Here is a 12,831-nt window from a genome sequence, read left to right on the forward strand (position 1 = left end):
ATGATGATAGGGGTATTGACACTGAGGAGGAAATATTAGATTTTTCACCTTGCATTCAGAAAAGCTGATTATAGGAGCTCATGTGTGTCCTTCACTTGCAACAGTGATTATGAGGTGTAAGGGAGCCTAGTTCTGCGGCACCCTAATTTCCTAAGTGACAGGAAGATGTTAAACTTGGTAGTAGCCAAGATGGATGATGTGTTTAAAGCTTTTCGAACATTTTTATATTTTATTAAAGTCTTTGTTTAAAGTCTTCTTTGGTCTTTTAATTAATTGCAGAGAGCTTTTAAGTTGCAGAGTCATAAGCAGGCCTTACAGCTTGTGATTCCATTAAATGAATGGAGTTCAGTGACCCCTTCAGAGATGATCTGCCATGCAGAGAACCTGAAAGAGCCTTTTGCCAGATGCATGATTTATTCTGCAGATAACGAGGTTTAGGCTGTTTAAAATAAGCTTAAATTTCACTTGTCACATACATTCTGATAGTGGAGCTAAAGTTGTGAAATGTTTTTGTTTTTAAAACACAGTGTCAGTCTGACAGAAGCGATTGCTGTTCATGCTGTGATTCTGCTGATTCAGTTAGTCATTTAACTGATACTCTGCTCTAGCAGTTCATAGTTGACATTGTTTTCATAACAGTGCAAAGCTCAGCTCAGCCACTCCCCTCTTCATTAGACAGCGCCTGTCCAAATCTTTGGTTTTGGTCCCTATATTTGCTGTAAGGTGTAATGCAGTTGCATGATCCATCTTTTCTGCTTGTCTTGCTGTTTCTGTGTACAATTTCTCTTTCATTCCTTCTTTTTCTTCATTGATCCATTTGTAAGATTGCCTCAGTGCGCAGGCAATTGCAAAATGAGATTGACACCTTTTGACTTGCAGATGGGGATTCCCCATATGAGCAGGAAAGCTGAATATGGCACTGTAGCTGTTTTTTTTAGTATTAGTATTTTTTTTTTTCAACTCTCCCTCCTTTGCCCCCCCCTTCCCACCCCCCTTCTTTCTCTTGCTATCTTTGAAGGATAGATAAGATTAGATTTCAGATGAACATTTAGCAGTGATTCTTCTGGTAACAGTTACCTTACATTGTGTGAACCTTCTGGGATCTTAGCTTTCAAGAAGTTACGCTTTTCAGTCTTAGTAATTTTGGTCTGCATCCAGTGGGATGCTCATTTCATAGTCTCTGTTACCAAAGTAGGTTGAATAGAGTTTTGAATCTTTTTCCCTTCTTTAGAACTGGGGCCATGCATGTTGCTTGTAAGGTTGTCTTTTGTTTTTTTCTTCTGCTAAACATTTCCTCCTGTTAACTACTACTTCCCTTTCTTTTTCCTTGGATTATGTGGCTTGACTCACTTCCCCCTCCTTTCTGCTGAATTTTTTAAATATAGCATTTTCATGCTTATGAGGCCTCTTGACCACCCTCATCTGAGTTCTTCAATATATTTCTATTTAGATACCCTACTGTAAGCAGCAATGTCTAGAAAGTGTTTAGGGTTTTAAGTATGGTATTCAGGAGGAAGAGGGACTTCTCAAATTTCTGTTGCTTTTGAGATTTACATGCAGTTCAGTTTTCAGAATTGTTAGTTATATTAATGTAAGTATGCAGTGTTGGGATAAATTTGGAGCAGTGCATTTTTTTCTTGAGGGACCCTGACCACTTTTTGGTAAGAAAACTTGACCCTTGCTAGGCAGAACAAAATCTTTCTAAGCTGGAGAGCCATGCCCTTTCTGTACCCCAGAATCCAGCTTTCTGTGTAATTCACGCAGCACAAACTAACTCTGATTTTAGAATACCAAATAATTTTTCTTAGTTGACACAAGATCAGGAGGCTGAAGCTGAAACTTATTGAAGAAGCCTTGTTTGCAACTCTCACATGGTCTGTTACTGATTTCAGCTCCCCAGTGCTTGATCTTAAACTTGACTCATTCAGTTCTACATGTAGAAGGTCTCCTTAGAAGTGAGAAGCTTAAAGGAACTGGGAACTGTAAAGATCATATTTCAGTTTTTGGAAGTGTTTTAATTCTGAAAGGGATCTGTCCTTCTTTTCATCATTGAAAGCTTGAGGAAATGTTCTTGCCTGATAGGAGGATTTCTTTAGTCATATCTTGGATTTTAAACTTAAATTACTCAAAGGGTTGCCAGCTATGTGTTGCTGGGATGTGAAACCCGTCCCTTTTTTGATGGTTTTTATTTTATCTTGAGCATACTATATGGGTTTTTCCACGTTCATTTAAGTTGGGCAACCTGCTCTGCAGTGTACGTTGTAGGATTTAATAAGTGCAGGTGTCAGAAGTGTTAACATGGTGATGTTAAATATACTTCATGTACCTGCATAACCAGTTAAACATGGCTTCTTGAGGTTTTATGGGTGTTTGTTCAAAGTGAGGAGGGTGCTGATGGAAGAGATGGGAACTGATGTTCTTGTATGCCCCTCCTTACTCCCCCTTCCTTTCAGTTACACTGCTGGTGGTGTTATCCATATTGATGGTGTCCCTTAGCAGTAGTCTGTAAATATTTCACCTCATGTGCAGTGACAGCCCTTAAATCAAACAGAGGAGAGAGAGGCAGAGTACTTTGAACATAATCTATGACTGACTGCTAATGTGAATTACCATCTGGAAAATGATGCAGAGCAGCTGTAGCTTTTGGCATCTGACAGGGCTGTACAGCTCTCCTCTTTTAGTGCTGAAATGGACTAGCTTTGAGGAGTTTGAGCTCCTGCATGGACTTTAAGGTGCAAATTTCCCAAGTGACAGCCACCACTTTGCACACAGTCCATCCACTAAAGAGCACTTCCCACTTAGTACTCACTCTCTATGCTCTTTTTACCTTTTTGTCTGTAGAAAGCTTGCAGTAGAGGCAAAGATCTGATTAGATTTCTGAAATCAGGTGTGATCTGTGAATTCGTGTTCCTGTATTTACTGCTTAGGGAATTGTGACCATCATTGTGAGAAGGTATCTCCTGAGTTGGGAAACGAAGAACTTTTACTGTACCCTTTAGTTGTAAATGGCTATTTAATGTATAAATACAGTATATATCCATTTTTTTTATTTATGTACTTAACATTCAGAAAAAGTAGCTTTGGAATTTGAAGAGGAAGTATGCATATAATTCTTAATTAGTTCAGTTCATTGTGTAGAGTTGTTGTAAAGTGAAAATATTTTTCAGATGCCTTTTGGAAAGGTGAGATGCACACACCATAACAGTCTTCCTGTCTTTATGTAGCACTTGTTTTATTTTAATGTACTGCTGTTGCAGCATTTCGTTTGGGTGTGGGTGTACTGTTCTTGTAACATGCAAAGCAAAGACTATGGACTTTATGGTGACACTCCTTACTGTAAATTTGAATAAGATGTGGAAATCTCTTAATTCCTTAGGTGTTGTATTTTTTCTAAACAGGGATACTTATTCCTACAAAGCTCTGTATTTTAAGAAGTGTACACTGGTTTATTTAGTAGAGTTGCATTGGGTTTGCATGCAAGGTGTTGGTAGCAGGGGAGATACAGGGGTGGCTTCTGTGAGAATCTGCCAGAGATAGTGGTAATCATCTCTGGGATTATGTATTTTAAGAGTGGGGAAAAAGTTACTGCACAGGATCAATTGCAGCTGGAGAGATGAGTGAGAATATCTGAGAGAAACAGCCCTGCAGGTTCCCAGGTCAGTGCAGGAGGTGGAGCAGGAGGTGCTCTTGGTGTCAGAGCAGGTTCCCCTGCAGCCCCTGGGCAGCTCCTGCTGGAGCAGCTGTGCCCCTGCAGCCCAGGGAGCTCCATGGTGGAGCAGAGATCCACCTGCAGCCCTTGGGGGACTCCATCCTGCAGCAGGTGGATGTGCAAGGGAGGCTGTGACCCCGTGGAAGCCTTTGCTGGAGCAGGCTCTTGGCAGGACCTGTGGCCCTGTGGAAAGGGGAGCCCATGCTGGAGCGAGTTTGCTGGCAGGACCTGTGACCCCATGGGGCACCACGCTGGAGCAGGCTGTGCCTGAGGGAGTGGGCCACGTGGAAAAGGACCCACACTGCAGCAGTTTGTGAAGAGCTGCAGCCCACTGGCAGGACTCACATTGGAGAAATAGGTGGGACAAGTGTAATGAAAACATAGATTTCTTTTTTTTTTGCCCTGGGGCACAAATTTCAAATGGCTGGCTTTTAGTTTTGGTATCTTTGGAGGTGTGTAAAGGCCTTCCCTCCTCTGTATTTGGGCTGCGTTATTTCTGTGGAGGCTCATTTCATCCACAGCAGCTCAAAAAGCTTTTTTATTTTTCTTTTTTATTGTTAGGAGTAGTCTTGGTGGAAGCTAACTGCAGAATATTCTGTGGACATGGAAAGCTTATTATAAACTTCCTGCCTTTTACTATGTTGCCCTACAAATGAAATGGAGACCAGTAGTAGCTGCTGCTGGTAAACTTCAAAAAAGCTGTACAAGAACATTCCAGGTTTTCATAACTTCAACAGAACAAGATTTTCTTGTTTTCCTTTGCCAGTGTCATTCAATGCTTATTTATTCTGTGATATGTAGGTTGTAAATTGCTTAATATTGGGGGTATTAGTTTTAAAGTAGGAATTCTATGGTGAATGTTCATGTTTCTGGATGTTGCTGGGGAGAACAATCTGCAGAATTCTGTTTGACAGTTCCTTGAATTCTGCAAGCCAGACTAGAAAATACTTACCCAGAAACTTAAGACATTTCAACTGAGAATTAAGTTCAAGTGTTAATCCATGGACTAACTCTCATTTTGACAGGGTTTTTCAATGTGCGAAGATTTTTTAAATTTAAGTATTTATTTACGCTTTTTCTAAGGTGCACTACTGGCTATTGTTAAGCTATTCTGTGGGCTTTGAAGGAGGAAATCAGAATCTGTAAATTCAAATTGAGCTTCTCAACTGTTTTTTACTTGCATCAGTCTCTACACTGGTTTTGTTATGATATTTTGATTTCTAGAAGGGAAAGTTTACTCCAGAGTTCCCTCAGCTGAATTTACATTGGTACGATTTACTTGTGGCTGTTGCTGGGGGATATTACAGAGCACATTCATGATTTCTTTTGTTGGGAAGATTTCGCCATTGACTCTAATTGCTTTGTAGATGTGAAAATAAACTAGAGGCTCTTTAAAAGGTTCTCTGTCTTTATGTGTTGCTTCTGACAAAACTGGAAGATTGATTTGCCTTATTTTCATGAGCTGGCAGTAAAGGGTTCTTTCAGTCTTTTGTCCTCTTTCAGCAAGACTCAACATCTGTATATGCTCTTCAATCTTGCTTTGATTTGTAAGTGATAGCAGGAGTCAAGTGTTCCTCTTAACCACACAAAAAAGTTGAGATAAAATCTAGGTCTTCCCATGATAATTGTAGTTCTGGCTGAGTTGATCATTCAGCCAAGGTTATAAATCAAGCCTGGTGTTACTGCCTGCTAGCTGAGTGTCTGCTTTTGGAGTGTTGCATTAACTCCTGTTGTACCATTTACCCAACTTTATACTCAAATTGCAGGGGATTTACAAATTAGAGATTCCTTTTTGGGAAGAAATAGGTTGGAGAGGAAGATTTGTCTGTTTAACGTATTCCTAGAAAGGTTTGTGTTGCTTAGGAAAGCTTGTTTGGTTTCCATGGTCTGCTCTACACAAAAATCTGCTTTGTCATCCATCCCTTCCCACAGAAGTGTTAGGAGGAGGCTGTTCTTGGACATGGCTGTTTCAGTCACTTAGAACTAAAACATCCTGTTAAGTGCAGCTACCTTATTATGTATGTGCCAGTATATTTGTGCTGCTCTCTCCCTGCTGCTTATGATCTGTGGAGAGGCAACAGACATCTCTCGATTGCCATCTATTTTGTTTTTATTTGACTTATTTCCTTATGACTCTCCCTAAAATACATCCTTTGCTTCACTCTTAAGAACTGTGAGGGTTTAAGTTCTGTAGCCTCATTAGAATACTCCTCAGAGGAAAGATATGAATGCTGTGGAATCACTGTTAGAGCATTCATTTATGTGGATTACTGTCAGCTCTTTGCACCTTTATCAACATGAGTTGATAAAGTAGTTCCTTCCTGAGTAGTTTGGTTAGGGATCACTCTACATTGCCTTCTAGAATTGAGGGCTTTCTTTGGTTTAGTTCTGAAATATTTCTCATTTGTTAGTAGTGAACGTACTCACTACTTCTATTTTATGTGAATGCTTAAGGAAGAATAATTGGATTTCTTTGCTTCCACTTGGGGTTTATAATGCAAGTACTATGAATAAAACATCAGGGCTGTCTCTCAGCTGTATTACTGAAGCATAACATTATGTAGAAGCTTAAAATCAGATTTCCTCTTTCCCTGTGGAGGTTAAAAAACCCAGTGAACTCTTTGAGCAGATACTGGCTTCAGGCCAGGAAATAAGGCGTGAAGTGCTGGCTGCACTGCATATAAGCCTAGTAAAATCTGACTTCTTTAGTGCTTGGCCTCATAACTGAATCTCAACTTGGCTTGCAAAGATGACTGCTTGAAACTATGAATTCCTCTAGGTCTAGTATTTTACATGCAGAAAGCATGCCTAAAGGCTCTGCTTTTCTATGTCAGGGATTTAAAAACCTGGAGTGACTTGACAAGAAAGTAAATGAAAAATGAGACTGCTCAGGTAAGCTGTTGCTGATTGTAGGTAATCAGGGGAAGCACCAGTAAATTAAATCTGTGTGAATACAGCACGTCTCATGTTTTTATTAATTGTATATGACTGCTATTGATGCATTAGCCTGTGAATGTAATATAAAAGATTTTTCATTTGACAGATTAAACCATCTTTCCTAGGTATTTGCAAAAGCCTTTAAGGTCAGAGTATGTGTAGATAGTTATGAGGTTTTCAGTGTAGATGTGCACCCAAGAAAATGCTTTACTCTTTTTTTTCCCCACAATTCTTATGTAATGCATGCAATTCCAATTTGATCAAATGAGCTGACTGCAGATGCAAAATAAGAGCAGAAGTTATAGGAGTAAGCAAAAATTACCATGCAGTTAACTTGCTGGGTTGTTGCATAGAGCCACAACATAACAAACAAAGCATTTCTGAGTTAAAGAAGCTTATGTTGGATTATGCAACAGATAAATATTAGTTTTTCATATTGTAAGTACTGGGATTTCCTTGTAACTCCTCCTCTATATCCTCTTAATAGAGCTTGCATAAGAATAATAGGAAACATGTATGTTACAATTAGTGTTCTGTTCTTCCTTAATTGTGAAATATTTGTATTTCAGGTCAAATCAAAGACAAAGTTAAAGAAAGGGAGAAGAAGCAAAAAGAAAAGAAGAAGCACAAACTAATGAATGAAATCAAGAAAGAAAATGGAGAGATCAAATTACTTCAGAAAGGTAGGTTCAAATTTTGTGTGGTTTTTTATTCTAGTGCTAGAAGTATTTGTGATTGGGTACTGTGTTTTAGTACTATGTTTTTCATTTAACTAATGCAATTTTTCCTGTTTAGTTAGTACAAGAGTTGCAAATTAAAACCTGGTATAGATGTTAATTTTTTTTGTCAGCTGTGCTAGGTACTGGAAATTAAAGGTAAAACTGCCATCACAGTATTGTGTGTACAATAGTAGTAATAGGAAAGACCAGTATTTCAGGGAACAATATTAGTGATTCTTCAATAACCTACATATTGTCTGCAGTTATAATTTTGTATCTTGAGGAGAGAAAAGATGAATGCATGTTACATTCTATGTCTAACATTAATTGTACAAACTGAGTAATTAAGGAGTTACAATTCAGGAGCTTTGTCAAATACTTAGCGGTTGTATGCAACATGCAGTCTTAATTTTGCCTGATTTCTTCAACTTTGTTTTCTGTAATGAAAAGTAGTTAAGGTTACATTCTCATGTGGCTTGTACACCCATTTAATCTTAGAACTGTGCAGTAGCTGAGGTTGGAAGGGATCTAGTGCAACTGCTCCAGGTATGATCAACTAGAGCAGGTTGCCCAGGATTATCAGACTCTTTGTCTCCAGGGGTGGAGGTAATAGTCTCACTGGACAACTACATTCAGATTACATATACAGAAATTTTTTTTATAATGATGATGATAAGAGGCTGGAACAGGTTGCCCAGAGATGTGATTAATATTCCATCCCTGGCAGTGTTCAAGGTCAGGTCAAGAACTGGGCTCTGAGCAACCAGATCTGATTGTGATGATGTTCCTGCTTATTGCAGTGGGTTAGACTTGGTGGTCTTGAAAGGTCCATTCCAGCACAAACTATGTGTCTATTGTATGGTCCATGAAGAAAGGCAGAGACTGCTGGGATTGATAGACCTGGAGAAGAGGAGGCTCGGGGGGGATCTTATCAGTGTGCGGAAAAACCTGATGAAAGGGAATGAAGAAGGTCATCAGCCTGTGCTTCACAGGTTTATTTCTTCCGGGTGCAGGGTTTTGCCCACCTGTCTGTTAACTTCATGAGTACCCCAAGTTGTCCCATTTCTACGGCCTCTTGAGGTCCTCTCAGTGACGGTGCAACTCTGTGGTGCATCATCTCTTTCTCCCAGTTTTGGATCAGCTGCAGCTTGCTGAGGATGTGCTCTGTCCCATGATGCCATTAATGGAGAGGCTGAACAATACTGACACAAGATACTACGGTCTGGATTACTCCAGCAGTGACTGTTTCCAGCTGGAATTTGCGCTGCTGCTCACAACTCTTTGAGCACAGTAGTTAAGCCAGTACTTGAACCACCTTACTGTTCACTTAGGTCATGCTGCATCAGATTTTCTGTGAGGGTGTTGCTTATTTGAGTAGACCAAATGCTTTTTTAATCTGTTATTTTCAGACTCTGCTTTTGAAGTTAGGAACAAATGCCTGATATGTTTTTCTGTTACCTTGTATACTGTAAGATTTAATATACAAACCAGAAAGTGAAACCCTCAAATTAAACCTTGAACTTCAGAATGCTCATAAGAGGTCAGAGGCACAGAGCCCTTTAATTACTACATCATGTATTAAACTCTACACACAAGTAACTGTATTAACAATGACAGCTTAAAACCTGTGTTGATCAGATCTCAAAGTATTGCTTTGAACTTGAGGATTGTGTAAACTGGTGACTTCCTGTGAGAAGGGCAGGTGTGACTAGTCTTTGTTGAGCATGGAAGGAAGTTGATGGTTGAGATACTGGGCAACACATAACACAGTGGGGTTTTTAGGCTTCTTTTGAGTAGCAGCCTTTTTTTACATTGGGTCCTATTTCTGTTGCCATTCAGCAGATGAGGTGCAATCTGCAAAGACAGCAAGTTGTCTTGCGCCAATCTAATAGATGATACCTAATGGGGCTGTTGAGCCTAAAATGGTCCTTGATTTTCAGGTTCAAGTGTATATGCCCAGGGACTTTGTTAGAAAACCTCTTTTGAGAAGCAGGATAGCTTATTTTCACAGCAACAGTGCTACAAGTGCATTAGATGCTTTACCTCTATTTTATTTGACTTTTTATCACTCAAGTATATTTTATGTTTTCTTGAAGGTGTTGGCTGTTAAGTGTTCTGTAGAGGCTGTGTTTGGTTTGCCAGTATCCTGCAAAATTGACTCCTCTTGTAGGGAAAGAAGGGAGTGAGTCAGGGGAGCAGACAGTTTTTTACAGCAGACAGATCATCTCCACAGGGTTTATATTCTGTTCAGAATGGCAGCTTGGTGTCTTCTGTAGGCCTCCAAAATCTGACTGGATGTGCTTGTATGTGCTGTGAGGTTTGTATAACATTTCCCGAGCTGTCTGGCTGATCCAACTTTACATCCTGGGCAGGAGAGAGCAGAGGCAGAACTGCTTTATGATGTAGCTTCTTGTATATATCAGTGGTCAGTGTCTCTATGACCTTTTCAATTACTAACTCTTTATCTTAGAGTGTCTTCTTCCTGTGTAACAAAAGTTAAACTTCAAGCCCTATTGTTTTGAGCTCAGGATTTACTGTGTGGGCTTTTGAACAAAGTTTTGGAATGAGTCTGCTTTCCATTTCTTCAGGCTTTTGCTTTTGTGGTTGTTTTTTCTATTTTTAGTGTGTGTGTGTTTAGAGACCACGAGTACAGTGCCTAAAGTCTGCTTATTTCCTTCTTCTAGGTATTACATCTATATCTTGTGGTAAAATATTGCTCTGACCATCTGTTTGTGACTGACTTGGGCTGAGGGGGGGTGGAGGTAACAGCCTACGTGACTTCAGACAGCTAAACTGGCTGTCCAAGGTCAGAGGTGGCGAGTTGTAGAAGAGGTCAGTGCTGAGGGACTGATGCCTTTTGAGGGAGAGCTGGTGCATAAGCCTAATTTTGGTGCTCTAAGCTGAATGTGGAAGAGTTTATTTATACTTGGAAGCTCTGGGTTGTGAGCTGTTCATCTGCCTAAACTTGGGTTGACATTCTGTTGAAAGCAGTGATAAAACTTGCCCATGTTGGAGAAGGACAATGCTTAAAAAGGGTTTCTCTGCTGTGCTTGAGGCTGCTAAAGGAAATGCGATTCTTTCAGAGAGCCTGATGGCTTTTTTTATAAACCTAGAATTAAAAGGTTTTTTTGTCATCCTTTTGCACTTAAAAGATGTATTCTCTGTAGATAAGGCTGTAGAATTGCCTCTGTCTCTCTGCTGTGTGGAAGGAAGAGCTCAGTTTTCAGACAAAAACTGCTTGGCACATGCATATTGTTAAAAATACAGAGGTTGTAAGTGATTTAAACTTACTTTTAAGAAAAATCTGCAATAGTTATTGCAAAAAATCTGTAAATAGTTATTTCTAGATATTGAGCATTTCATGTAAAATATTTGCACCAATGTGATGTGACAAATTTACTGGAGGTTCTGAAAAAAGGGGGATGATTAATAGTCTTATTTGTAAACAGTCCCAGTTCTGTTTTTCGTTCTAGAAAAAAAGTCAGTCTTGTTTTTCTGATTATTTATATCTGAGCACAGCAACTGCTAAAATTGTAGTAGGAGAAATTCTTAGTGTCAGTTTCTGCAAGATTAAATGCCTTGGTTTATTGAATGCCAAAATTCAGGAAAGAACTGAAAATGAATATTTTATTTGCTGGTATGAACATACCTAAATCCAAATTGTTTTCTAAAGATTTTTTAAAATTATTATTCTGGAAGAAATGACATTTAATTGTACATTTTTATGAACCTTTTCAATTTTTAATAGATGGGTTTTTTACATGAGTAATTATAAAATCAGTATATTGAACATGACACATGAGTCTTCATGTATCTTTAAGGGAAATGTTCCAGTATTAGTATGCAATGCACTTTAGTTGAGGGAATGAGTAAGACTGAGATAAGACTGCAGGGCGCACAATCCACCACACTGATTTGTTTGATACTGAGTTTGTTTCACAGTCCTTATGCACCAGGTTACCAACTTTTACCAATAGTGTATACGAATAGAGGGTAACACACACATGTCAAATGAGATGGAGCAAGTGGCGGCTGGAGGGAGAGCTGTGCTGGAAAATTTTCTGCTGGAGCTGGGATCTGGAGCTTGAAGCAAAGACTTCTGTACATCAAAATGAAAATGTTAAATTTTGGTGGCTAGGCTCTCCTAAAGTAAGGAGGCAAAACCCGATTTTAGTTACTGGCTGCTGTTAAAAATGTTTGTGCCTTCCTGCTGCTAGCTGTCAGCTAAAACACTGTGGGAAACAAAGAGTTAAATGTTACTAATTTTTGTTTTGAAATGTCTTAAGTCCCCCTCTAATAATTCTGGCTGTGACCTCAAAGTTGAGAAACATCTGCTCTGGTTGAAACAACTGAATAAAGTGTTCAACTTTATGGTCTCTGCTTATCTAAAATTTCAGATCAAATGATCAAGCACAACAAATGGACAAAATGCAACATAAAATAAATTTCAGGTAATGTCTGACTTCTTGCAAAAACTTACATTTGGAAGGTATCTGTAATTAGACAGATAAAGCAGATATTAGGCTGTCTAGCATCAGTTTTAATTACAAGTATGTGTCATCTTGTAATAATAGAGCCTTGGCTTATTTGCATAAAATTTGAACAGTTTTGAGTATCAGTCTTTAGTACTAAGTCCCATGTCACTAACAGTGACAGGTATAGTATGGCACCACAAAAAACAAGGTGTGCTGAGTTACCTTGAAAGATCTACCAGTCCTATAGATGTGTGTGTGCAAGAATTATTTTTCTATTTATGGTACATAAGGCTTGTTGCCTAGAAGATGGCTAAAAGTTACTTAGCATTAGTTCTGATACTGCTGAGTATGTGCATGCATGAACAGAATGAGCATATCTTCCATTCTTCTCATTTCTTTATTGATACTTTGCGAATTTTGTAGCTCTATCCTTGTGCTAAGCCAAATAAGAGCAGAAGCTGTTCTTCTCTTTTTTCATAGTAAAGTGTGAGCTCAGTCTACTTTTTAACAACAGGTCAGAAGTGAAAGTTCCTGTAAATGTGGATGCTGAGAGTTTTTTTTATCTACTCCCTGTCCCTGTTATTTCTCATTGTTGCAGTCCTAGGGCAGTGAGTCACATGAAATGAAATGTTTTCTATATGACTGAAAATAGTTAACTTTTGTCTCGTGTTTCCAAACCATGTGGTGGAAAAAGCTTTTTGTTTATGGGTTTAGTTCCTGTTCTGTCTAAATGGATCTCAGGACACATAGAGACAAACATACCACACACTTGAAAATGTGTGAAATTCGATTCCAAGAGTCGTATGTATGTGTATGTATGTACACACCTGTACTGTGTGTGCTGGTGAAGACTCCCTGAAATAATTGTCTTGAAAGTTTGGGTTGCCGGTGTGTGCCTCCGCAGTAAGAGGTGAATCCAGTTAGCTTGTTTCAAGTACTGCACTGCTGTTCCCAAATCTGACTTAAAACAAAGTATTTTGGATATCTCACC

The 12,831-nt window shown here is 39.0% G+C and overlaps 1 protein-coding gene across 3 annotated transcripts in view; it reads left to right on the forward strand.

Annotated features, from left to right (window-relative positions):
* RSBN1L (round spermatid basic protein 1 like) overlaps positions 1 to 12,831 on the forward strand; it is a 49,139-nt gene that overhangs the window by 3,786 nt on the left and 32,522 nt on the right. For all 3 annotated transcript variants that reach the window (XR_005955719.1, XM_041474559.1, XM_041474560.1), the window contains exon 2: positions 7,216 to 7,329. Coding sequence is in view for 2 of the 3 variants with exons in the window: in XM_041474559.1 (XP_041330493.1) it covers positions 7,216 to 7,329 (114 nt within the window). In the remaining variant the exon portion in view is untranslated. The remainder of the gene's footprint in view (positions 1 to 7,215; positions 7,330 to 12,831) is intronic.

The sequence above is a fragment of the Pyrgilauda ruficollis genome, unplaced genomic scaffold (genome assembly GCF_017590135.1).
Source record: "Pyrgilauda ruficollis isolate IOZ18807 unplaced genomic scaffold, ASM1759013v1 scaffold33, whole genome shotgun sequence".
NCBI lineage: Eukaryota > Metazoa > Chordata > Aves > Passeriformes > Passeridae > Pyrgilauda > Pyrgilauda ruficollis.